The 27,967-nt window shown below is 37.2% G+C and overlaps 1 protein-coding gene across 1 annotated transcript in view; it reads right to left on the reverse strand.

Annotated features, from left to right (window-relative positions):
* TBCE (tubulin folding cofactor E) overlaps positions 1-27,967 on the reverse strand; it is a gene marked incomplete in the record, with an annotated part of 197,671 nt that overhangs the window by 22,240 nt on the left and 147,464 nt on the right. Inside the window, 3 exon segments of the mRNA XM_072409203.1 lie at positions 584-652; positions 10,794-10,947; positions 13,959-14,111. Of these exon segments, the coding sequence (XP_072265304.1) occupies positions 584-652; positions 10,794-10,947; positions 13,959-14,111 (376 nt within the window).

The following is a 27,967-nucleotide window of genomic DNA, read 5'->3' on the forward strand; positions in this document are numbered from 1 at the left end:
ATCACTCTGTGCCTTTCAAATTCCCTTTCTGATCACTCTGTGTCATTCAAATTCCCCTTCTGATCACTCTGTGCTTTTTTTCCACTGTACGGCAGTTAGGACAGGGAACAGCAGGGGGCTCTGTGCCGGCTTCTTTTACTGCAGCCAGGAGGAGACACGCGCTGCCAGAGAGGAGAAGAGACACACGCTGGATGCAGCCAGCGAGGAGAAGAGACACACGCAGGATCGGGTATCGGGTGAGTATCTTATTTTAATTATTTTATAACACATTTGTCGTATAGGACGCACCAACTTCCCCCCCCCAGTTTTGGGGAAGAAAAAGTGCGTCTTATACGGCAAAAAATACGGTAATTTAGACTCTAGAGTTTAGAGTTCAAACTGCAGCTAAAAAGCTAAATACAACATTTTGTGATGAGAAATATTCAAGTAGTGAACTCAAATTTTACAAATGGAATATGTCATTTACACTGAAATACCCCTTAACAATATTTCTTAATAACCTAAAATGTGACACAAGGTAATTTAGGATTATTAGCATAAGTAGTAACTTGATACTCTAGAATATACCTTTGTTAAAACTTACATAGCAACTTATTTTTTAGGTTGGCTGGCTGCTGCGACTGCATTTCTCCCTCATCAGGAGCTCCATATTCTGTACAAAAATGATAAAAAAATAAAAATATAATTAGGATGTACAGCCTATTTGACATGTAATGCACTTATTATTTATCAACGGTATTAGTATTAGCAATAGTATTCTGTCTTATATATTTCCCAGAACTTTTATCCCTGTAAACAGCAACCAGCGCAAAACAGTGCACAAGTTTACACTGGCTTAGAGGTCTTGCATGCAACCTAAAGATAAGTCATAGTGAGTATATTCTCTATCTTTTTAACATGAGGGAACCCTTGAAAAACTTTTGAGGTCCTTAAGCAACTTTTGCTATACTTGGTAAATCTACAGATAGTAGTATATTAGCATGGTGGTCAATATGAAGATTACCTGTTACGTTGATGGCCAGGGAAAATAATGTCACCCTGCATATAGCCAAAAAGGTCACTGGTGTCACTTAATCTGACCTGAAAAGGCACAAACTGCTCATTGCTGAAGGAACCCCCATTAACCTCTGGAGGAACCCTGGTTGTGAAATCCTGGTATAGTGTTTAACAAGTTCATTTGAGTGTAAACAAGTGTAATGATATAGGTGTAGGTGAGTGCTATGTCCATATGTGTGTTCAGGTGTCCTGTCTGCACTCTCCATATATGCTCCCATCAAGGGCTGAACTTTAACATCATTTTGCACACCACCTAATACTAGGAAGTTAGTTAAGTGGCCACCCTGGCCCTGGAGCCTCCCACTGCCTTGCCTTTAGCAGAGGATCCGCAAATAAAGATAAAGGCAGCAGCGCCTGCTCAACCTCCTCTGTCTGCTAAAAGAGCTTAGAAGAACTTGGATGAACAGCTTTTTGGATTCAACTGTAAGTGTTCATGTTTATTTTAAAACTGCATGGCTGCTTGTGTGTACTATGATGGAAGGCTGTGTACATGTTTCTGGATAAAACTGCAGGGCTTTGTGTATGCTTGTGTGCATGGTACAGGAACGTATGAATGTTTGTGTATAGTGCATATTGTGTGTATGTATCTGAGTAAAATGTAGGGCTCTGTGTTGTGTGTATAGTATATATGTTTGTGCATGTTTTCCTGTATAGGACAAATTATGTCTAAGTTTAGTGCAAGGCTATAGCTTATTTGTGTGTATAGTGCTGTGTTGTATGTATGTTTGCAATAATGTAGGACTATATGTATGTTTGTATTTAAATTAAAGACTATGCTAGTTAGTATAACATATTTTATATTGAAAGTAGCACTCCATTCACAATGGCAAAAAGTCTGTCAACAAACACGATAAAGTCTGCTGCTTATGATCACTTTACATTGTCAAGTGATGGGAAACATTACGTGTACCAATGTATTCTTGAAGATGATGGTGAAAAATAATGTGATGAAAAAATTACCAGTTTCAGTGGGTCTAACAAAAATGCACCTACAAGAGCATCAAATTTGAAAAGACACTTGCAGCATTTTCATCCTATAGTGTTAGAAGTTGTGAATGAGAAAGATATCAATAAAAACATTCCATCTACTTCTGGAAAAAAAAATGTTAAGAAATCTACTGGAGACCAAACACAACTAAGAAGATTCTTTATATCTGACAAAGTTACCATAACAATGATACCAGAAAAATTAAAAAAACACATTATTGAAATGGTAATAAAGAATAGTGTACCACTATCCTTGTTTTCACAGCCAGCCTATTTAGGCCTAAATGGAGAAATGGCTAAAAAACTTGGTGTTTCTCTGGAAAGAGAAAGTATAAGGAAACTTAAAATTGAAGAGGCCAAAATGTAAAAAGGAAGAAGTACGAAAATGTCTGAAGGGACATTTTGTCTTCATAAAAATGGATGCATGCACACGTCACAGAGTCAATTATTTTGATATTAATATTCGATGTGTTGATGAAAATAATAAAACAATAATGCAAACCTTGGGAGTAAAGGACACCCAGGCACATCGCACCAGTGACTATCTCCAGAAGTTAGTGGAGGATGTTCTAAAAGATTTTGAAATTAAAAAGGAACAGATTCTATGTATTGTGACAGATAATGCTTCTAATATGTTGAGCACAATTGAGAAAATGAGTAGATGAAGAAAGTGACAGACAGATAATAAAAGAAGACAGTTCTGCAAGTATTGGAGAAAGTGATAGCGAAGAGAATAGTGACATTTTGGATAACGTTGTTCAAGAAGCATCTAAGCGTACTACTATTCAACATATGCATTGTGCTGTTCATACTCTGCAACTTGCAGTAAGAGATGGATTGAAAGATCATCATGCAGCTACTCCAATTGGCAAATTGAGGCAAGTGACTGTTGCAGCCAGGGCCCCTAAAACAGATGCTATTTTGAAAAGATGTGCAGAAAAAGGAGCCATTTTGGATCAAACAACATGCTGGGGAAGCCCCTTTTTGATGGTAATGCGTTTGCTTGAACTAAAAGACCTTCTTGAAGAACTGGAAAAGTGGACACAAGTAAAAGCCCTGGAAAATCTACTTTCTAACCCCTTTACTGTCACCAAAAGTTTGCAATCTGAAGATTTAACACCTGGTAAATTCTTCTTGAAATGGAAGTTCTTGATATTCTGCCTGAACAAAATGAAGAAAAAAGAAAATTTCTCTTACTGGATGGATAATCAAATCTTGTTAGCTGCTTGTTAGCATGTTTATCCAATGAGCCGAATTTTGTTGAGCAATGACAAGACTGATACTGCAAAAAAGGCCTTCAATAATGTAGCAGATCGCATGAAAGTATTACTACCTGAGTCACCACCAGTGGAAGAAGCTATAGGCACTGGTAACTCAGGATCATCCTCTTAAAATAAAGAATTAGACTTTGATTCCTACTTGGACAAAATGGAACTTTCAACAGAAAAGCGATGTCGCATATGCATGAAAGATAAACAACCAGAAAATGTCCAAATAAAGAGATTCCAGCAGGAGTTTTTTCAAAGAATTAAAAGAAGTAGAAAAGTATGATCGCTCATCGAAACTGACTGTAGAAGAAGCCATCCTTGTTTATCCCGAGAATATTAGTGATGTGGCTAGAACCGTAACAGCAATGCCACCCACCCAAGTCCGTATTGAAAGACTATTTTCAGCTCTAAAAATAATTTTTATGCATGCTATGCTACTACTTTATAGCCACTTGATACTTGATAAAAACAATAAATAAAACCCTATTGTTTCCATTTTTTTGTCTTTTGTTTAAACTGGCCAACACAGAAGAGCATCCACTTCCTAGCCTGTAGTTGTGTGGTTAAAGGGCGTGTATGTTGCCTTCCTTCAATCAATACATTAGCATATTAAGAGGTTTCTCATTGTATCTTTACACTTTTGCATTCAAACTTCACAAAAAAATTTAGACCCCCTAATTATTCATAAATCAATACATTTATTATAAAATAAATATAACACAATAAATGAATAAAAATATGTAATAATTAATTAAATGATTTATTAATCAATAATGCTTCCTTCTCTTAGGTATTTAGGCAAAAAGTTAAACAGTTTTGTATAATAATTTGAGCAATCCTGCTCGCTTATTGTAGCTTATTACACTATTGATGCTTTCTAATAAAGCACCCAAATTAATTAGCCTATTTCTTCTTACTCCTTCTTTCCATTTAGAGAACATGTTACCAACAGGATTAACAAATGGAGAGTATGGTGGTAAAAATAGGAGTTGGTGTCTCTTACTTTTAACCAAGCTCTTTACCTGGCTAGTTTTATGAAAGGGGGCATTATCCATAATTAGGATGGCATGCTGAACACTCTTTTCACTAAAAACATTCAAAACCACATCAATAAAATTGAGGAATGCTTCTTAAATAAATGCTCGTGCTTGTAAGTGGAGGGTCCCATTTTTATTCCTCACACAACAAACTGAATAATTTCTGGAACGCACTCCAGCCACAATATGCACCGCCTCTTGCCTAATAGGAGATCTTCCCCTTTTGGTTCTCATTGAGATGTTAAAACCTACTATCGAGAAAGTAGATGTAGCCTTTCTTGAAGAGAGTAGAAATCATTGCGCCTTTCAGGAATTAAAGAAGTTCTTCTTAATGACCATTGGAATTTACCAATGCATCTATCCATTGTTGAACTAAATACATTAATTCCAAATTTTGCAAAAAATTGATCCTTCATTTTCCTGTGGCTTATTCCGCAATCTTCGGACATTAACTTGCGTAACTCCTCCTTATGGTCTTCGACCAAATTTGAATTTCTCAGACCTACTCTTGGTAATTTTTCCACTCTACCGGAAGATTCTTAAGGTCTTAATAATTTTAGTTATGGTTGTACGGTTACAACCGAAATCCATTGCTATTTGGGAGGCATCACTTCCATTCAGATAACTGTCTACTACTCTTTGACGTTCTGCATTACTTAATTCTCTGGCCATAAGGGTAAGTGCAATACTAAATATAAAGCTAATAACTTTGAAGATAAAAAGATGAATATTATTGTTATCTTAAAACTTAGTATAAATCCTTAAAATAAAGATATTTAATTTTAAAAATATATAAAGTAAAAAACATAATAATTGACAAATCATCAGTTTGTTTTCATATAATTTTTTTAATGTTACTTGAGAAAAACTTTTAAGGTAAAAATATTGTGTTATATTTAATTTTATAATAAATTTATTGATTTATGAATAATTAGGGGGTCTAAAATTTTTTGTGAAGTTTGGTTGCAAAAGTGTTAAGATAAAATGAGAAACTCTGTAAATACAGAGCAGTCGGAGAGTCAGAGGTACCAGAAACTGAGGAGTCGGATTTGAAGGATTTATCTACCGACTCAACAGCCCTGGTTCTGGAACATCAAAATGGTCAGCCTCAGGGAAAGCTCTATTCTCATGTGGGTACAGAGCATGTGCTACGACTCCTCTGCGTGCAGTGAAGTTCACTGCACCAGTTGATCCTATCGCAGTTGTGGCATGTGCTTTATACCCATGTGGGTGCAGAACACATGCCCGTTAGGGCTGGGGGAGCAATCAAGAAAGCGGAGCCCACATGGGTACAGTGCATGTGCTACAACTCCTCTGGGGCTGCGGTGCAATGAACTTGCCTCCGTAGATTGGCTGAGAAAAGGGCTCAAGCGTCATCAGGGCTTCCCTTTTCTCAGTCATTCAGCACTAGAGGTGAATGAGGAGACTTGTCTTCATTTGCCCTCTAGTGCCTGGGGATCCCACACTGTCAGGAGTTCCACGGCTGTGCTCATGAATGCATCCGTGAAAATCATCCTTTCATTGTGAGACAACCTGTAAAAGAAAAGTTAAACACAGTTATCACAAAGACACAAAAACATTAAAGTTTTGTCTGATTTTTTACACATATGGAAATGGGGTAAGTGGGTTTATGTATCCCTGTACTCATTCCCCAGGGTGGGGTGGCGGAGATCTGGGAGTCCCTTTAATAAAGGGGCTTCCTGATTCCAAAGTGCTGCTAAAAACGCTTTAATTTAATGTGAGGATCTAAAGCCTTTTTTAACACAATCACTTCATTTCAGGGGCTCAAAAGTAATTGGACAAATTAAAAAAGCTGAAAGTAAAATGTTCTTTTCTAATACTTGGTTGAAAAATCTTTGCTGGCAATGACAGCCTGTAGTCTTAAATTAATGGACACCACCAGATGCTGGGTTTCCTCCTTTTTAATTCTCTGCCAGGCCTTTACTGCAGAGGCTTTCAGTTGCTGTTTGTTTGTGGGCCTTTCTGTCCGAGCTGGGTTTGAGCAGACAGTATGTCTCTGAACACCTCAGAATTAATTTGGCTGCTTCTGTCCTGTGTCACATCATCGATAAAACACTAGTGTCCCAGTGCCACTGGCAGCCATGCACCCCCAAGCTATCACACTGCCTCCGCCATGTTTTACAGATGATGTGGTATGCTTTGGATCATGAGCTGTTCCACGCCTTCTCCATACTTTTTTCGTGCTATCATTCTGGTAAAGGTATCTGATCTTGGTTTCATCTCTCCAAAGAAATGTTTTTCCAGAACTGTGCTGGCTTTTTTAGATGTTTTTGAGAAAAATCCAATCTAGCCTTTCTATTCTTGAGGCTTGCACCTTGCAGTGCACCCTCTGTATTTATGTATATGCAGTCTTCTCTTTATGGCGGACTTGGATATCGATACGCCTCCTTCTTAAAGAGTGTTATTCACTTGGTTGGCTGTTGTGAAGGGTTTTCTCCTCACCATGTATAAAAGATTCTGGGATCATCCACCACTGTTGTCTTCCGTGGATGTCTAGGTCTTTTGTCGTTGCTGAGTTCCCCAGTGCTTTGTTTCTTTCTCATGATGTACCAAACTGTAGATTTTGCCACTCCTAATATTGTAGCAATTTCTCGGATTGTATTTTTCTGTTTTTGCAGCTTAAGGATGGCTTGTTTCACCTGCATGGAGAGCTCCTTTGACCGAATGTTGTCTGTTCACAGCAAAATCTTTCACATACAAGCACCCCTCCCCCCTCCTCAAATCAACTCCAGGCCTTTTATCTGCTTCATTGATAATGACATACCGAAGGAATTGCCCACACCAGCCCATGAAAAAGCCTTTAGGTCAATTGTCCAATTACTTTTGAGCCCCTGAAATGAAGTGATTGTGTAAAAAAAAGGCTTTAGTTCCTCACATTTTTATGACATCCACAAACAGCAACTGAAAGCCACTGCAGAAAAGGCCTAGCAGAGCATTAAACAGGAGGAAACACAGCATCTGGTGATGTCCATGAGTTCAAGACTACAGGCTGCCATTGCCAGCAAAGGTTTTTCTACCAAGTATTAGAAATTAACTTTTTATTTTGTCCAATTACTTTGGAGCCCCTGAAATTAAGTGATTGTGTTAAAAAAGGCTTTAGTTCCTCACATTTTTATGCAATCTTTTTGTTCAACCCACTGAATAAAACTTGAAAGTTTGCAGTTCAACTGTATCTATGTTGTTTCATTTAAAATTATTTGTGGTAATGTATAGAACGGAAATTAGAAAAAAGTTGTCTCTGTCCAAATATTTATGGATCTAACTGTATATAATATTTTTCTCTCTGTAGAATATTGGACTGTAAATTGTTTGGAAATAATCTTATAACCCTTTCCTAATGAATGGGCAACAAATACTTCTCATTAACTCATTGCTGACATATTTCCCTTTTGCCCCAGAACAGCAAACTCCCAAAATTTTTTTTGCAAGTTTTGTTTTCTTACATTTAATGTTTTTATGTAAATATTTTATTACTGTGTAAACTATGTTAATAGAATGCTGACCTCATATATATCTCAGCTTAATCTCAGAACCAGCTTTCTCCTTTTTGTAACTAAATAGATATTCTGATTATTTTATAATATAATGTTCTGTGTTACCTTGATGTCTTTAAAGTCCCATTTACTATTCTCCCATATACTTTTTCTAGACACAACCAATAGGGATGTGGCATATATAATATTTTTCTGTGATGCTAATTTTATGGGTTTTATTTATGACAAACAATTACATTTATATTATGATTGCCAAGATTTTTTTGCTATGTTATCTTGTTATGATTTCAGAACATAAAAGTTGACTTTACAGTGTATGGAAATGTATTCTCAACAAACATTGTTTGTTAAACAACTTAAATGCCTTCAGTAATATTTTGCTCTCATGAACAAGGTGGTACACTTACACAGTATATCTCAGCACAGGTTTTTGCTGGAACACTGGATACTGACATCACTCGCACTGGGTATGGTTTCTAATAAACTTCATTATCTACTTTTTTAGGCAATCTTACACTCAAAGGGGAACTCTAAATCAGTTTGTTTTCAAAATGAATCAGAATCCCACAAATTAAAAGTCAATTTATGGAAACATGTTTTGAGATTGAGGCTTTATGTTTAGGTTTGAGCTTCAGTCTATTAGATGATATTGATAAGTTTGAGACAATAAGTTGGCATTTATTTGTATGTAGTTTATTTCCTAAACTTGCTTTTGATAAAGGTTCCACTAAGAAGACCCTTCTCCCAAAGGAGTTTGATCCTTATACAATTCATGATTTTTGTGAACTTAAAGAACCTATTATTATTTTGATGAATACTTTAATTATAATAAATTAAATCTGAAAATGAGGCTGATACACCTGAAAAGGGGGATTTAAACGTTTCTATTTTTCCCACTCCCCACAACTTTCTTTACTGATCCAAGGCAAAATCCCAATATCTTTGCTTTCATTCAACAAGTCACGCAAGAAGTGCAAAGAGCAGATTTTCATTTTAGAAAAAAGGGATTGGCACATTGCAGTCCCTGACAAAAATTTACAACTATTATATGATGAATTTTATCAGTTGATATCTCAAGCTTCATGAGGAATGGGTTTACTTTTGATGATAGGACCTATGTTCACATACAAGGGGTTGATATGTGGACATGTTGTGCCCTCACTTGCAAACCTGTATCTGGGAGGTTAGGAGAGAGGAGCTTAGGCTGGTAAATAGCTCAACTTTATATATATATATATATATATATATATATATATTGTGAGGGGTTAAGCTCAGGATCGCCTTTGCTAGGGTCAAAGGACCCTTGTCTGGTTCATCCAACTCAGATCACACACCAAGGTATCAATTTTAAGTTGGCTTGCAGCCAAGTTTATTGAAGGTTGCGGATAAAATACCAAAACAGCAAAAGAAAACCTTGCCTGTCCGGCACTTACTATACATCAAGACATCCCCCTCTATCAGCTGAGCCCGCACAGACCCCTGTCTGTGTCTCTCCAAGTTAAGCTACTGACTGAGCTCCTGGCTCTATGGTATATCCCCACCCTCAGTGCTTCTTCATTAATTATCTCCCAGGTGAGAGTCTTCCACCTGCTACTTCACACAGAAGAGGAATCTTGGGTAAATATACCTCACATGAAAGAGGAATCCTGGTCAAATATATCTCCCTTCCACCTCCAATCCTGCCTTGCTGTCACATTATATAGAATTTATGTGAAAGGCCCTTTTTTGTTTAGGGTACTCCTGGAGTAAAACATTGTCAGAGAGTCTGGTGTGATAGTTTGCACTATTGTCATGAATTAACTTTATGTTTGTGCTTGATATAGATGCCTTAAAAATCTTGTGGGTCTTTCCTTATTTTCAATGTTGTGATGCAGCATCATATTTTATGTTTGTAACTAAATAAATAAAATGGTCTTCATTTTTTTGGTTTCTCTGTCATGAATAGGAGCATGCTTATCATTTGGGGACATGATTGCTCACCCATGTTGTTTTTCTTTGCTTGAAAGATAATTTTGTTGTTTGCCATCTCTGTTGCTTAATTTGATTATTATCACCATAATATCATTGTCTTTTTTTACATATTTTATTAGAGGTAATGGTTTAAAACTGTAAAATGCTACAATTAACAAGTATATAAACATTCAAATTCAGTTGAAACATTCTCATCCTCTTTCCATGGTGTATGGGGAATACTGTACTTATTTAACATGTTGTATAATAGGAAGGGGAAGGGCTGTATTGCTCTCACTTCCTTTGTCTTCAATACCCTACCAATACACTTATAGTAAAGTTTGGGCATTTGAGTGCAGTAATCTACCCCATAGGAGCATCCGTGGACAAAACATTTGCAGAGCTTAAATGATGTTTATGTTTTTTATATTTGATCTCAATAGGGTGGAAGTCTGGATAAGGTGAAAGTTTTGTTATCTGGTTCAGGATGCCCCCCCCCCACCCCCCACTATCTGAAATAAAGCTTGTATGTTATGTCCCCTGTAGGTAAATAACATGATTTTTGTCACATAAAGCTGTGCTGCTTTCTGTATGTGTATCAAGATAATAAATGAGATGTAGCCCTAAAGAACATTATTTTTTCTTTCTATGTTTATCACTTATTATATGGTCTGATTATTGATAGGTGAGAGGTAAGTGAAGATAAGGTGTAATTTATTTTTTTCATAACTTTCGATAATACAACTTTTTCTATATTTAATAGCTGTGCAGTTTATCTGGCACGAATCTGCTTCCTTAATAAAGTAGTCATACGTAACTGAATGTATGCAATTTTTTTTAGGCTTTTATTTGTCCCTCAACTTGTGGCCACACCAGATGTTCAACATGTGCACATCTAGTTAGGATAAATTGAGATAATTCATTTTCTATGATCCATGAAAAAAATAAATATTTAAATTTCTAATATAAAAAATTCTTACTTTCAACAAAAGTAGTGTATCGTGGATGTTCTATTAGAAACATTTCAGAGAGTTTGTTGTTATCACTTTTATGACTTCCACCTGCTTTCAACCAGTTAATTCCAAACATTTTTCTGTAATCAAGTTCGGCTCCTCTTCTTTCTTCTGGCAGGATCTGTTTAAAAGATTAAGCATGATTATGAAAAAGTACTACACACTGTAAAGTATTTATAGTTTATTATTTACTATTAACAAATATACATAGTTATAATAAGTCATCTATCTACTTATGGTATGGTCATCTTGTTTTGAATTGCACTAGGGTGTCTTTACTAATGGAGTAGAGACATTTTACCTTGAAAAATCTATATTTACTTAGCCTAGAAAAAAAATGAACAGCAGAGTTTACTTTAAAGGTCCAATTATATGCAACTGAAAAAAACGTAAATATGCAATGCTTCACCCTTTTTTAAATTAAATGATTTAATGATCTGATTACTTGAAGCACAATTTCTTTTTTACACAATTAACCTCCCCAGCGGTAACCCCGAGTGTGACTCGGGGTAAAAAGTCACACTTGGGGTAGCTAAAACAGCAAAATAGAATAATAAATTGAGCCTTACCTGATCCGCGAGCATCCTGTGTGATCCTCGTCTTCTTGCTTCCTACAGCCGGCTTCCTCTGCATCCGATGAGTCACCGGGGAGTTCCGGGTGATGTTGGTGCGTGTGGACGTTCCGTTTGGGGCGGGAATTTCAAATCTATTTGTACTGCATTCAATACAAAATAACTGTATTGAATGCAATACATTGGATTTGTATGTGTAAAAGCAGTACATTGTCTTTCATGCACATTTATTTTACAGAATAATATAATAGTATGAGTATAATATTTATTTTTTTTTTATTTTTTTTAATTATATAAAAAATATATTTAAAATTTTTTTTTTTTAATTTATTAAATTTTTGACATGATTTTGTGTTTCAAACTTTATTATACTCATACTATTAAATAATACTGTAAAACAGATTTTCAGGAAAAACAATGTACCACTTTTAGATATATAAATCCGGACAGAAATGAACCGCCCAGGAGGTTAATCAATAACTCATTATCCACAAATGAAATTCATATTAGTAAATGGGCACACATCCTAGATGTATTCACAGTGAAGCTTTAACTAGATCTAAACTGTAATTAAACATATCTGCTGGCAAACCGGATTTGAGATTTTTATTTTGATGGTATTCAGTACCTATAAAAAATGCTGATCTTTTCTATATTAGTGATGCTTTTAAGCATAATACAAAACTAAAATATGGTATGGCATTTGCACCAATACTTCAGAGCTACTACCTAAATAAATACATAATTAACATTGTTTCAAAATTATTCGGCCTGTAAACCCTGTCTGTTTCTTTCTTCCTACTTCCATTTTCCATACGCTTGATTCCCTAAAATATTTAGAGACATAGAGAGATATTACTCTTATAGTTACTTCAGAGCTTGTCACTTTAAAAGATGTGGCAGAAAGTTTTAGAAGCATTTTCTTTGTACAATCCAAAGACTTGTTCACTCTGCACACTTCGTACCTGACATTAAAACTTGCATTATCTCAACGCTAACAGACAATATACACGGAGAGTGCCCCAACTGCCTTTGTTAAAGTGTACCAGAATAAACAGATACGTATGCTCTATATATCAAAAAGAAACAGCAATAAAGAAATACAGACCTTTATTTTTGGATTAGGATCTTGTCAGTTCACAAGTCACACTTGTTATACTATTTGAGGTATTACTGCCTCTGTTTTCCTAGTCATTTTAAATTCTTGTTATGCCATGGAAAATGCAATATCTAGTCAGGAATGCACTCTCCAAAATGTTCTGTTATTATCAGTACATTTCCTCTCATTCTTTTTTTGTTTTTATTATTTTTTCAGGGTTAGCATGGACAATGTTTTCTCTTTTATTGACTAATGTCTAGAAATAGATGAAACACAATGAATAAACACTAAGTGCACCCTAATAAACGTTTTACCCAATCTTAAAATTAAACTCAATTAATGCCATATAATACAAGGACTCTGTGTAACAGATTTCACTACTTGGTATGAGGGGTCTTGACAAGTAAGTGTTACATTTTGGAGGGGGATGCTGGGGTTTATTTACCGAATATATCCTGTAGAAAGCATGCTTACCTATTTAAAGTTGACCTATCACCACATTTTTAACATTATATAAAAGGTTGGCTCAATAAAAAAATGTAAAAATGTTGAGTTTCTCTTTTTTTTTTTTAAATATTTAAAAAATGTTTTTGGGAGGATTTCTCTCTTACCACCCAGTACAGACTGAAGGGCAAACCAGCAGCCTCCTAGGATACATATGTCACATATCCCAGGAGGCTGCCCTTTTTGTGGATCTACAAGATCAGGCAAATATCATAAAGGGCTTTATTGGAATGTAAAAAAATGGGATTTGCACTTTGTTTTTTTTTTAACATTTTCAGGAAGACACATCATCCAATCTGGGTCCTGCACAGAGCGGGAATGAGTGACGTGAGCAGAAGCCATAGTCTAGAAAGAATCCCTAATCATGAGCTAAGTCCATAGTCCAGAAAGAAGCCGAGACTGCACAGGAACTACTGGACTCAGATTGATCAAGGGCTTTTCAAAAGTAAATGTGTTATATTTTTCATGAAAGTTCTGCTCTAAGGTAATTTCCCTTACACAAAACACTATTTTAAAGTTAAAAAAAAAAACCCAACCTAAATATTTTTAATAAATAGAAAAAAAAGTAAACATAATGTTCTTTAAACTAGCTTACACCCACAGCACCTTGCTATGTGTGATATCGCAATCCATCTGCGAGGACCCAGGGGAATATTAAGGATCACAAATCACAGGGCAGTATACTTTTGGTTTTACTTTTTTTCAGGAGCATAGTGACATGTACAGTAAAAATCCAATGTACTTCCACAAATCCTTTTTGCAATGGTCAGAACTTTGTTAATATACGGTAAATATGACAACATAGAAAAAATAAGCTTATATATTATATGTATATATATTTATATCTCATAATATATATATATATATATATATATATATATATATATATATATATATATATATACAGAAAGTTTTCTGTCCATGCCTATGATCTACAAACATGGCAATATAACATACCTCTGTCTTGTTCAAATACTTTAGACTTGCTATTTTTGCAATTATAAGTTGTCGGACAGTTTCAGGGTTCTTCTCACTTTCCATGAAAGGATTTTTTTGACAATTGAGAGACTGCAAACTTTTCAGTTTATTCAGCTCATTAATAAATGACCACTGTGAAGAAAGGAAAACAGATTCAAAACCTCAAAAAAAGCAGTAGATATTCTTGATATTGGTATCAAAATGGTATCCATTTCACTTTACCTTCAGATTCTCTTACTTACTGTACTTGTGTTTTAGATATTAAAGAAGGTGTGGCATTTAATTTGCTAAAGCACTGTGCATAATGTACAATTTGTTTTTGAAAAATTATTATTTGCTATAGCCCGTTTTGTAAATCCATTGTTGCATCTGGGCTGCTTTTTGCATTGAAGTCACTTTCTGCCTATGTGCATGTGCCCCAGCGAAGGCTACACTACATTTTCCTGGGGAGATTTCCTGACAACAGTAGATGATGCTTGTGCAATTTGTGTTGTAGTCTTTTATAATCAGTTAAAGCAAGTCTTAGTTAGAGTGGCGTGATGACCAAGTCTTTATGATAGGAGATGGCAGCCAAATATCCCCTTGTCATGATGATATTCGAGGACTTTACATGAAGGCTCTCAAAGTTCTTTCTTATTGAGATCATACCATTCTGTGTGAAAATATATTTTTAGTACATCCCTTATTTGCTCTCTGTTCAATTCAGACTATAAAAAATGGGAGCAGATGAGAAAAAACTGGGGGATGAGATGGCTCAGATATACACTTATGTTGGTCCTATCTATTAACAAATGTTTATATAATTTGCCATCCGCCAATGTGGATACTGATGCTACAAACTAATGACCGGGAATCTGCTTTTTAGCTGCCGAAAAGCGCAAATTTTCCCATCTAAAAAACTAAGTGTTATCTGAGAAGGCTCCCCTCCCTGTGGTAAGCAAAAGTCCTACAATAGGACATAACCTTTTTGTCTGACCCAACAACTGAGACATAACAGAATACCAGCAAACAGTAATCAGGGATATGTGAGCAAAACCAGAATAGATACAACATATCAGTGGTTTCCACTGAACACCTAGGGCAGGATGTCAGCCAATGAGAAGGTGCAGCCCTAGGGATTTCATTAATGGCTAGAAGGCTCCCAGGCAATACACAAAAATGTATTTCTCTCCATGACTAATTATAACTTTCCTAGTTCTCTAGCACCTTAATTGAAATAAATGGTAGGTGTCTTCTGCTGATAACTGATGCAAGGTGGCCTGTTTGCCTACAAATTTGGTTGGTACAGGAGGGTTTTGGAGTAAAAACATCCTCATAAAAGAATACAGTCATAAAAGGGCCTGGGTATTTAATACATTCTGTGTTGTTTGATTACACAAAGTTGTCTACAATCCAAATAATAATCTTTACCTTGGGAAAAAGCTGGAGAAGTTAAAGGCATACTAGGGGACTGGGTACCCGGAGTGCTACCTAGTTTGTTGACCGCTCTCCAAGTAATTATGGTGTCCCTCAATAAAAGATTGCGTCTGATAAATTTGGGGGCGGGGAATATAAACCAAACGTAATAGGCCACAAAGTGACCATGGGTGGACTAGACCGGTCTCCAAGTCTAGGTAAGTGTAAAAGGAGGTTTATTTGATCCAGTCTCTAGCATGAAAAAGCAAACATTCCAGGTTATACAACTGTATATCAAGTAGGTTAGCCCCTACACTCTGTTGTGGCGGACGCAATTTGAGTTCCTGTTCCACTTGTTTGACATCATTATATTTCTAGAAGTAGAGGGAGTAGGGGAATGGTCTGTAAAGATTGTAACAGTCTCACAAAACTAACCATTTTAATAACAGAGAAGATGAGTAACTCCCTCTGAGGTTCTTGTATGGACAATACTTTGTCAATTGGCTCTGTAAATTTCACATGGTTTCACCAAACTGTAAAGCCACAGTGAGCATCCCACTTCCTATCACAGCAGCTCAAGGTATTCAACAAAAACAATAATTCACTTTTATGCATGTTTATTTCTAAATCTGAGAATGAACCATGCCACTGAAGGTGGGACATAATGCTCTGTAAATGTTGAAAGGGATTAGAAAGAAACTTTAATATATAATTGGCAAAGAGAGCAACCTTGCCCGAGAGACCCTTTACTGAAGCACCCTCAAAGTTGAGCTTTCCAGAAAACCAAAGGTTCTATAGATAAATTGTACAACAAAGATGATAGAGGACACACTTGAGGAGTGCCCTTACACAATTTAAATGAACCAGAGGATGGTCAAGTAGTAAGGATTCTGGCTAAATTCATACATCCAATAAAATCAAGAAATATTCCTGTGATCCCCATACATTCCAAAACCCTCCACAACCATTCCAGAATGCAAGCGAAGAAGAGAGACATTTAATTTGTTATTACTGACAAATTTTTATTTCAGTTGATTAAACTGGAAACAGATCAACATGGCAGATACACAGTTCTGGTTGCTAATATGAACGACACTTATACTATTGTCAACGTCCATGCGCCAAATGTTCATCAAATCCCTTTTCCAGAAAACAAGTTTTCAAACTAGCTGAATACCTCCAAGGCTCCTATATAATATGTTGAGATATCATCTACAACAAAACCTACCATCAAACACCTTCTTCAAAAATCAGATTTATATGATGTGTGGAGATGTTTTCATGCAAACGAGAAAAGATCAGGGAAAGAAATAAGGACATGTGAATGTATATAAAATTTATATAGCCATAAGTATAGTGAGAATTAACTCAAACTATATTATGCTGTTTCAAAATGACTAACTCAGCTATTCTGTTTTAAAATGACTAACTCAGCTATTTGTGTTCTTTACTTTCTGTTGCATCTGGTCTTGAGAAACTAGCAGATAAGGAGACCATAGAAACTGTGCAAGTGGAACCAGCAGATAAGGGGACCATAGAAACTGTAACCCCCCCCCAATAAAACTAATGAGAGCCAAATGTGCAGCGGCAGCACAACAAGTAAAACAATAACTTGTCTTGTCTCCAGGCAAATTAAAGAAAAGACCACTAAAGAAAAGACCATCCCAGAATTGGATGACCGATGACGCAAGGAACTGAAGGATAAAATTTAGGTTACAGACTTTTAGGTTACATTTTTCAGAGACTCTCACAGACAGAGGAAGGGACAGTCCCAACCTCTATTGCCATATCTGTTGTGAGTTTCCCACGCATGAATAAAACCTTGATTCTTTTACTATACCTCAGAAGTTGTCATGAATAATTGTCAACTTACCATTGACAGACGATATTAAAAGCCAATCAGGGGGCGAAATATAGGAAAATGCAGGTCTCATTTTATCGCTAAGGCAATAAAGTGAGTAAGTTCTGGCTACCAGGTTAAAAGAGAAACAAAAAAATAATAAACTCCCATTTATCTATCTTCCAACATCTAAATCATAGATTATCAATCAACAGGACACAGCTAATATATTTAGTGAATACAACTATTATTATTATTATAATTAATATTAGTGGTGAAACTGCCACAGATATAACAAAATGAATGAGGGTTGTTTAGGCACTTATGACGAGAAACAGCAGAGCCAGACATGATCTGAACGAAAGGAAATACGTGTGTAAGTAGAAAAATACATTTTGCTTATTCACTACGTAGAGCAGCGCACAATCTTTGGCCACACTGTCTTGTGTGTAAATGAATAGCCTATACAAATCCACGCTACAGTAATCGCATTAAAATAAACGGTAGAGAAAAAACTTGATGTGATAGAAGAAAACTGACTGCACTTTCAGAATTAGCATACCTATATTAGTGTAAATAAGCTTAAAAATTGAAGTCATCAAAAAATTTGTTTAAAATTATTGTTGTAATTAAAAATAATTAATAATACAATTACACTGGGGAACAATTTTAAACAAATTTTATTCTCTATGTAATGAATAATCAAAATGTATTTTTCTTTTTTTCAGATCATGTCTGGCTCTGCTGTTTCTCGTCGTAAGTGCCTAATCAACCCTGATTCATTTTGTTATATCTGTGGTAGTTTTACCATTCCCAGTCAATGGGCAAACAGCAGCACATTTGTAGAGCAAGTTTATTTGACGTATTTCAAAGTTAAACTTGGTGATCAAGATAAGTTTGGGCACCTCGTAAGGTGTGCAAACAGTGTGTCGAGGATTTACAGATGTGGACATTCGCATCACATGATAAGATGCCATTTGGTATACCTATGGTTTGGCAGGAGCAAGGAGATCATTTCAGTGACTGTTACTTTTGTATAGTGAAAACTTCAGGATATAACAAAGAAAATAAATGTAACATAGAGTATCCCAGTCTACAATCAGCTTTATGCCCAGTGGCTCATTCAGATGAAATCCCAGTGCCGGTTTGCGTTACACTACCCTCTCTTAAAGAACATGATTATGGTGATGAACTAGGTGACAACAATGATGAAGAGTTTGAAATTGAACAGGACTCTGTTCGTAAAGGATTTGATCAGCATGAGTTGAGTGATTTGGGACTCGAAGAAGCCTTCAGAACTCCTAGCATCAAGACTGCATGAGAAAAACTTACTTGAAAAAGGAAGGTATCATACTTTCGAACTAAGAGAATTTGTATTCCTGTAGTACTTTAAAACTGACAGTGGCTTTGTGTTTTGCCATAACATACCTGGTTTAATGGAGGACTTGGAAATTCCAATCTATACCTCAACTGAATGGCGACTATTCATGGATAGCTCAAAGCGGAGCTTAAAGTGTGTCCTCCTTCACAATGGCAATATATTAGGGTCAGTCCAAATTGGTCATTTAGTTTCTCTGTGTGAAGAATATGCGGACATAAAAAGAGTCATTGGCCCTAATTCATCAAGCAGAATCGGATGATCGCTCGCGCATTCGTATTCGCGATCCGAAATCGTACGCCGTCGCGCTATTCATTTTCCCTGTTGGAGAAAGGAAACCCTTTGGTAATCCATATAATTCTCTAAAGGTCCTTCTGGACACTTTTCAAGAATTTGGGAAGGCATCCTTCTATAAAATCAATCCATCTAAAAGCTGCATTGTGAATTTAGGAATGGATCATATAGAGCAATGTAAAATCACTTTCATTTGGATAGATGACAAACTTCCTTACTTAGGCATAAACCTGGCCTATCCTTCCAAAAAATCTTTACCTTCATTTATTGACACAGTTCAGAAAGATGCAAAAAAAATGCAAACACTGCCTAAAATCTTATACATATCTCGCATCATTCCAATACCTGAGAAATTCTTGCAGTCTAGTAAAGTACAAATAAAATCCAGTACTTGATTTATGATCTAGCAGCACAGCTCCAAGGGTCCCGCTCACCTCCATATTTTTATTTAAAGCCGTCACATCTCTCAGCTGACTGCCTCTTACAGCTGAGCCCGCAGTCCCAGTTCCTGGTAGGACCATTTTGTGGAGCACTCAGCAGTTCCTGATCTGTCGACTCCCATGTACAAGGATAAGCCCAGTGGTCCTTAATCCAAGGTGGCCTCTGCACCGGCTTTTCTGCAAATAGCAGCTCCTTCTTCTCCACAGCAGGGCACCAACAGCAGTGTGACTACTTTAGAGCCATCCAGGATAGCGGACAACGTGGCAGAACTGTTAAAGCCCACACTCCAGCATGCAACCGATGAAGTGGTGAGTAAAGTAATCCAATCCCACCATAAAGATATACATGAGCAATTCCAGAGCATTACTGCAGCTGACATAGGATATCCATGTTGGAGGATGATATGACTTCAACCAAGGTGCTTCTTTTTACATGAGATGCAAAGGCCACAGATTTGACTGATAAGATTAGGGACCTCGAAAATAGGTCCTACAGGAATAATTTAAGTATTATTGGAATGCTTTAACCCATCTAATCTGCCCAGCTCCACGATGTGAGTGCGCCAACACCATTCCACCACATTCCACAACTATTGGGTTTGCCCTCAGGATGTAATGTAGAGCCCACACCATTTAGGACCTCTACAAAAGGATTTAACTTCACCTAGGCCTGTTCTTGGTAAACATCTGAAATACATGGACAGATTTTGAATTCTTCAATCATTTCACTCTCAACTCCAATTACAGTACGAGAGGGCTACCTTGCTTAAAGTTTCTGATTAGTCTGCAGAAGTGTCCTGCAAATGTATGGGCAGAAATACATCTTCACATCTGCTGAGGAAGTGGTGGATTTTTTTTACAACTTACTTGACGATTCTGGATCTACATCTTGTGACTCAGCCTCCCAGTCACCGTCATTATCTCTATCTAAGTGCTCTTTGATTCAGTTCAATCTTTCAACCCACAAAGGTTTCCAGGTGGACCATTTACCAAAAAGCTGCAAGACTGCCAGCGATTCAGCTCAGCGACTAAGGGGAGATAATCAGTTCAACAGGCAACATCCTGGCACTCATGGGGTTTGGGTAATTTTTCGCCCATCCTTCCTTCCAGTTGTCTGATCTTGCTGCTTTTGTAGAACATACACTGTTATAACATTACCATTCTTGTTTCAAATATAATTGCTCCCTATTGGGGTGTCAGCCTATCTCAGGGTATTTTTTTCTATGCAAAGAACACTTTTTTTTCTTTTCTCTCATGGGGAAAAAAGGAAAGTCACCATTTTCGCTCCCACTGTGATGCCTTCTGTTTGTAGCTCTCTTGCCACTTCAGTTGGACCCTGGAAACTTTTATCATCACTCTACTATCTACCCACTGCCTCCTAGAGGATTTATAACCTCTATGCAAGTGGACTAGTAGCATTTTCATGATCTTGCATCTCAAGGAGGACATCCTGTGTCCTAAAGGGCTGGTCATCTGTTTGCCACTCACAACGTCACAGACGTTTTAGGTAATCTCCTGGAACGTTAGGAGATAAGGTCTGCACTCACCTAATAAGCGAATGTCAGTACTACATTTTTTTAGAGCAAGGGTGGCCCATGGGTATTCATGCCACATCCCGTTTTATTCAGTAAAGATTAAATTTTTCATATTTCCAATGGGATTTTTAAGGCATGTAACTACAATCCCTACAACGGCTCAAAGCCAATATAGCAATGTCCAGGTCATAGAAGTCTCTTTGCTATAGCCATAGATTAGAAATAGATATGATTTTTGTAACGGCAGGTGGAACAAAGTTATTTATGGAGGAAATATCGGGAGTAGAAAGTGTTAGGTGTGTATCATTTGATTGCACAGCTAGGGTGGGATTAGTTACCAGGGAGCACATAAAAGTTGTGAGTTGGCTGTAATATAAGGGGTGGAGCACCCAGTTAGGTATGGAATAGGTGCTGTGGAGCACCAAGAGGGACATTCTGGTGTAACTGTCTGCAAATTGTTAGTTCATGGGTAGTTTAGGCCTCCATCGGATTTTGCTCCATGCAGCCACTATATCTCAAAAAAGAACATGGTGTCTCAACTGTGGTAGGAGGGAGGAGGGTTTGCAGTGTAATAGAGCATGTAGGTCTTAAGGATGGGATATTGCACTCTATAGTCTGGGATTGGAATGATATTATGTTCCTTTTATCCAGTCTATTTTATGCTTAGAAATGCTAGCCAAGTTGTACAGCTTGATGTTCAGGAAGTTTACCCCTGCCCTTCGATTCTGGCAAATAAAGTTTTTGAATACCAATCCTGGGGCATTTGCCATGCCAAATGAATCTGACAAAGGAGAGAATAATGCTGTTGATGTCAGCATGTGTCAAAAATAAAGGCAGAGTCTGCATTGGATATATTAGCTTGGAAAAGGACATAATATTAATGAGATAGTGAAATTAATGAAAGAAAGTGTCAGGTGTTCCAACAATTTCAAATCACATTGGATTTTGGATATCAGCTGGGGTAATTCAATCTATACAGAAATAAGGGTAATATACCAATATGTATGCCAAGGTACGTTACTTTGTCCCGTTGCAAGTTGGAACGGAATATTTTCACTCCATGCCCTGGGGATGGGGAAGGCCAGTGGGAGAATTTTGCTTTTCTGAAAAATAATTCTAGGACCCGAGAAGCTGCCAAATTAGGTAAGTATATTTTGGATATTGTTGATATCTTTCATATCTCATGGTTCTGTATTTTTATACCATGTAGGGGCGGGGAGTGATCCATATATCTTCCCATAGGTTCCAACACCTGGCTGAATAACAGAGAGGAGAGGGGGAATCCCTGTCTTGTACACTATGAAGGGTGATCGGAGAGGACAGAAATCCAGGTGTGAATACCCTGGCTATAGGTGCTTAGTACATTGTCGATAGAACCACTTAAAAGGACCTTCTAGGCCAATATGTTTGAGAACTGTAAAAAGCCATTTGATGTTGACAGTGTCAAAGGCTTTATCAGCATCTATTTCAATAATAGCTAAGTTGAGTTTGTGATGGATTTTGGCAAATTCCAGCACCATCAATACCTTACGAAAATGAGTATTCGTTTCACCAAGAGAGGGAAGGAGATTTGCTAAATGGTCTGCAAGTATTTTGGATAATACTTTTGCATCTATGTTTAAGAGAGAGAGCCGGTCTTTGTCCTTTTTTTTTTTTTTTTAATTTTAATTATTTTTCTTTATTATTTTCCAAGGGTGAGGGGGTACAAAAGTAACACGATAAGTACAATCATATTTGTAACCATTGTAAATGGTACATGAAAATTAGTAGAAAAAAAGTAAAAGGGAAGGGGGGAAAAGGGATATTAAGGGTAAACAAGAAGGAGTGGACCCCAGGAGAAGAGATATTGAAGATGGTAAAGAATACAATTTTTGGTGTGGTAACCAAGCATTGAAATGGAATCTAATACATTATAGCTAAATCTAAAGAGGTATTATTATTTGGTGAGGTAATCACCTCCAAAAATAAAAACAGAGTTCCAAAAGTATTTTAAATGTTTGCGTTGCCAAAGCATATGAAGTAGAGATCCTGTTTTTCCAACATAGCGATGATTGGTTGGGATAAATTTTTGAGATTTTGCTGGGGGTTAGGTACCATCTGTGGATCAATTTGTGGTAGAGCTCTCAGTGATTAGAGCACTTGGTAGTGTGTTGGGTTATGCTAATAGCATTATTCCATTCCAATTCTGAAGTTTGTGTAATAATTTCAGTCTCCCATTTACTCATACCTAATGTTATTTTAAAAGAAGAGGTGCCAGATAGTAATAGATATAATAAAGAAATACCTTTGGTGTGTACTGGAGAGCCAATTAGGAAAAAAAAAACATTTTTGAGTTAAGTAAGAGTGTGTGGGAAAGTGGTTGGTGAGTTAAATAATAGCAAATTTGAAGATATTTAAAATATTAGGAGTTGGGCAGATTGAAAAGTTTTGAAGGATTTAAATAACTGGTTTTGATATAATTGTTGGATAAGTAAGATTATGATTGTTCCAAACTTGAGGGCTTCGAGATGGAATATATAGTTGCAGAACATCTATTGGTGTTGGGATATTTTGAGTTCTAAGAGGCCTTAGAGTGACTGGAAGAGATTGTTTCCATACTTGTAAGGCAGGGGTAATAAAGGGGTGTTAGGGAGGATGATCAGAGTAGGGAGGATATCAATATAGTCGCTTGTGTAGAACAAGAAAAAAAGAAGCTTCCATTTAAACCCAAAGTTTTTTTGGTGAAGGTTACCACCAGTAAAGTAACCAGTAGAGTAACACTTCTTGGCAATAGTATTTTAGATGGGGAAGACCTGAACCACCTACCCCCCCCCCCCCCCCATGTTTGGAAATAGTATGCCTCAAACAGTGGGGTCTTTTTTTAGCCAAATATAGGGGATAAGGGTTGCAAGAGTTAAAAAAAGAGTGAGGACTTTGTACAGGGAGGCTATGAAATAAGTAAAGGAGTTTGGGAAGGATGCACATCTTAAAGGCAGCAATTGACCAGAGAAGGACAAGTCATTTGTAGGTAATAGTTTTAGATTGTATGGAGAAGTGGTTTATAATTTAATTGAAAAAGCCAATCTGGATTATCTAAAAGTACAATTCCAAGGTATCTGACCTCAGTTTGCCAAGACAAAGGGAAAAGGCCTAATTAAATAGAATTTAGATTCTGGAGTTCTGGGTAAATGAAATTGCTAGAAATTGAGGCTTATGTACATTAAGCTTATAGTATGAGACTAAAGTATGAAGTAAAGGAATTCAATAAGTTTTGGACTGTTGGAAGAGATTGGGAAGGATTAGAAAGAATAGGAATCACATCATCTGCAAAAAGGCTTATTTTGTGCAAGTGATTCTGTATATTAATACCAGTTATGTCTATGGTGTTTCTGTGTTTATACTTACATTTTTGAGAGACCCTCATACTCCTTCAAACAACAATAAACCTTCTCCCTGTCTGCTTTTTCTAACCTATAAATTGCCTACCAAATATAAAAGATAAAAAACAAGGAAAATGCCTGCAAGCTACTACTGATTTCTGCTGTTTCTTTTGATCTTGGGATGCCTGGCTTAGACATGATCTGCTGGCCAAAGGGGTTGGATGACACTTCCACTACAATAAAAGCTGCATCACAGAGCCACTCAAGACCTCATCATAACCTAATGGGTGATCTCACTGACTCTACTGACCTCCTCATGCCCTCTTCAGCTGCCTCCCAAGGACTCTTAAGCTGCGTACACACTTGCAATTTTTGTTGTTGGAAAGGATCTTTCACGATCCTTTCCAACGACAAGGGACTGCACGATGCATGAACGGTGCTGTACATACAGCACCGTTCATGCTCTATGGAGAAGGGAGGGGGAGAGCGACGGAGCGGCACCCTGCTGCGCGCTCTCCCCCTTCCCTTTCATTAGGATCGATCGTCGTCCATCGTCCGTGGATCCGGCAGGTCGGTCGTTCGGACGATGGACGACACCGACTGTACACACGGCAGATTTTCGCCCAATATTTGGCCGATGCCGATTATCGGGCGAGAAAAATCTGCCATGTGTACGTAGCTTTACTCTTATAATCTGTGTAAATTTGACACTGCCTAAATCAGCACTACATGCCACCTCTAAGAAGATTACTGATCATCTCTTCAAGAAAATCATAGACGTTAACCAACAAACTGCAGCACTGGAAGACAGATGTCTTGTCTCTCACTTTGCTGATTACTTTGGCCATGCCTCTCTTATAGCCAGATTTGCAGCCCTGCTTGAAGGGGAGTTGGAAAAAACTATAGTTGACATCACTTCCGATCTAAAACAGAACTTCCAATCCCTGAGCCAACGATTGGATTTAATTGAACAAAAATCAGATGAAACCATCTGTTGGGTCATCCAAAGTACCACAGCTATTTCATCCTTAGAAGAAAGATTGGAAAAAGCACAGCTAAAATATAGGATCTGGAAAATCGCTCTGGGAGAGACAACTTCAGAATTCGAGGACTCCCTGAAAATAATAAAAATTTAGAGGCTACAGTAAAAGTGTTCATAAAATCTCTCCTACCATCATGTGATGACTTACATTCGGAATTCGATCGGCTACATAGAACCGCAACAGCACCAAGGGCAGATGGCTCCCCCAGAGACATTATAGTGAAGCTTCATTATTTTTATACCAAAGATGCCTTAATGAAAGCAGCCTGGTCCACTCCAGACATGGCTGCTGAAGGTTACCCCGTACAGATCTTTGTGGATCTTTCACCAGCAAAGATACAAAAAAGGAGGAGCTTTAAACCTCTTATTCAGGCATTTCTTGCTAGGCCTTCACCTTCAGGCCATGTTTCAAGTACCAAAAACATTTTTATGCATTTTCCACATTTGCGGAAGGAGAAAATCTACTGAAAGACTTAAGAATTATTTCTGTGGATCTACCAACAGATCGCCAGCAGATCGTCCCAAGTGCAATCTTCCCCTAAACCAAGAAGGAAAAGTTTGAACTTCTGGTCTATCATCATTTTATCGTCATGTTAAGGAGTCCTCCTTCTCAGAAGATTGTTTTTTTTTTTTTCCTCTGAAATTAATGTACAAATGATTAGTCCTTCTCGAGTGAAAATAAATATATCCTTTTCACAGAGTTTAAATTTAGCTGTATTAATGCTAAAATAATGTGTTTGATTATTTTATTTGATTGGTTTGCTATTCTGGTTTGGTTAATTATAATTCATCCTGTTATGTTAGTTGAAATATCCTAGGGGGCAATCATGGGCTCCTCTGAAGTGGTGGTATGCCAGTTATGCATATCCTTTTCCCATTTTGGTCAGATTTTCTGACCTTTTTTTTTTTGTCTTTTGCCAAGAGATTTTTTTTTAGAAATATTGTTATGCTTTCTGAGGCATCCCCCTTCCCCCTGAACCCACCCCTCTTTCCTTCATCATGTCTGTCTTTTTGGTTCTCTCCTTGGTCCATCTGATAGTAGACGGGTAAATCAGGTTTATAACAGGTTATTCATGGAGTCTTCACACATGAACTCAGGTTTCAGATTTTTACCAAGTCTTTGTAATGACAATGGCTAATCAAGGCCTAACTTTTCTTACTAATAAAGTGCAAGGGATGAATTCCCCAGTTAAGAGTACTAAAGCATTCCAATACTACCATGCCATGAAAATAGATGTTTTAGCATTACAGGAAACTCATTTCTCTACTTGTTCTTTACCTAAATTTTTTCATAGAAACTTTTCACTGATGTTTTTAGACAATGCCAAGGAAAGGGTTCTCCAGGTTGGTCTCATACACTCTTCACACTGAACTCAAAGACCATGACAGGCACTACGTGGTGGTAGTAGAAAACTTGGGCGGGTCCCTAGTTTCCATAGTGTGTTACTACGCTCCTACCTCTGGTCAAATTAAATTTTTCTCTGAAGTGTTTGATAAAATCTCCCCTTCTAATGAAGGGGTTTTGATTTTTTTAATGGGAGACTTACAACTTGGCCCTTGATTAAATGTTAGACAAAACTTTAAGGCCAACATATAAACTCCCCCCATAGGCAAAGCCTGCGGCTTGCTTCCTTGCTCCATGTCCTTGATCGAGTAGATGCATTAGGGAGCTCAATCCATCTACCAGGGATTATACATTTTACTCCTCCAATACTTGCGTATAGTTAATGCAATCCTCCAATTCCCACTCGCTCCTTTACTCATATCGTCACACATCCTCACCACCTCATTGTCAGATCACGATTGGGTACTTTTCCACCTAACAGGCCTAGGCTCCAAAACCCTAAATCACATTGGAGGCTTAATTCATTTTGAATGACCCCATCCGCTGCTAGACTATTGGTAATCAATTAAAAGAATACTTTAGATTTAATGACCCACTCGATACTTCACCTTCTACTAATTGGGAGGCCCATAATAGGGGCCAATTTATATCCCTGGGTACCAAGCTTAAAAAACAGGCCACACTCCTCATTGACCAAAAAGAACAACTATCTAAGTTACAACTACAACATAGATATACGTGACCAAATTGAAGCCCTGTGCACATACTAAATTTCTGCCTCACAACCAAGGCAGAAAAGACACTAAGATGGGTCAGATATGCATTTTTTACTTGGGGACAATAAACCTGGCACATTCCTAGAAAATAAACTAAACCCTAGGGAACAAACAACTGCGCTTCCAAAAATCAAGCTGGGTCATGGAAGATTATCCCAAAACCCCAAATTGGTCTTTGAAGCATTTCATAGCTTCTACCAGAAGCTCTAAGAAAAACCAAGGATAATTCTAATTTTGAAACATTTTTTTTCTAGGCTCCCAATTCAGGAATTACGTGAAATCCCAGGCTAAAACCTTAGATAAATAGGTTACAACATGGGAAATCATGGGAGTCAATAAAAAACTTAAAACTAATAGTTCCCCCGGTCCGGATGGCTTACCCAACCTTCATTATAAGACTTTTAGCGAGATAATAGTGAATCACCTTTCATTCTATTTCAATTTCTTTCGCAAAGGAAATTAAGTACCTGTAGAAGATAATAAAGCTCTAATAAGTGTTATCCCCAAACCTGGCAAGAACCCTGATGAAGTTTCTGATGAGAGACCTATCTCCCTAATAAATTGTAATTTTAAAATTATGACGA

The sequence above is a fragment of the Pyxicephalus adspersus genome, chromosome 4, assembly GCF_032062135.1.
Source record: "Pyxicephalus adspersus chromosome 4, UCB_Pads_2.0, whole genome shotgun sequence".
Lineage (NCBI taxonomy): Eukaryota > Metazoa > Chordata > Amphibia > Anura > Pyxicephalidae > Pyxicephalus > Pyxicephalus adspersus.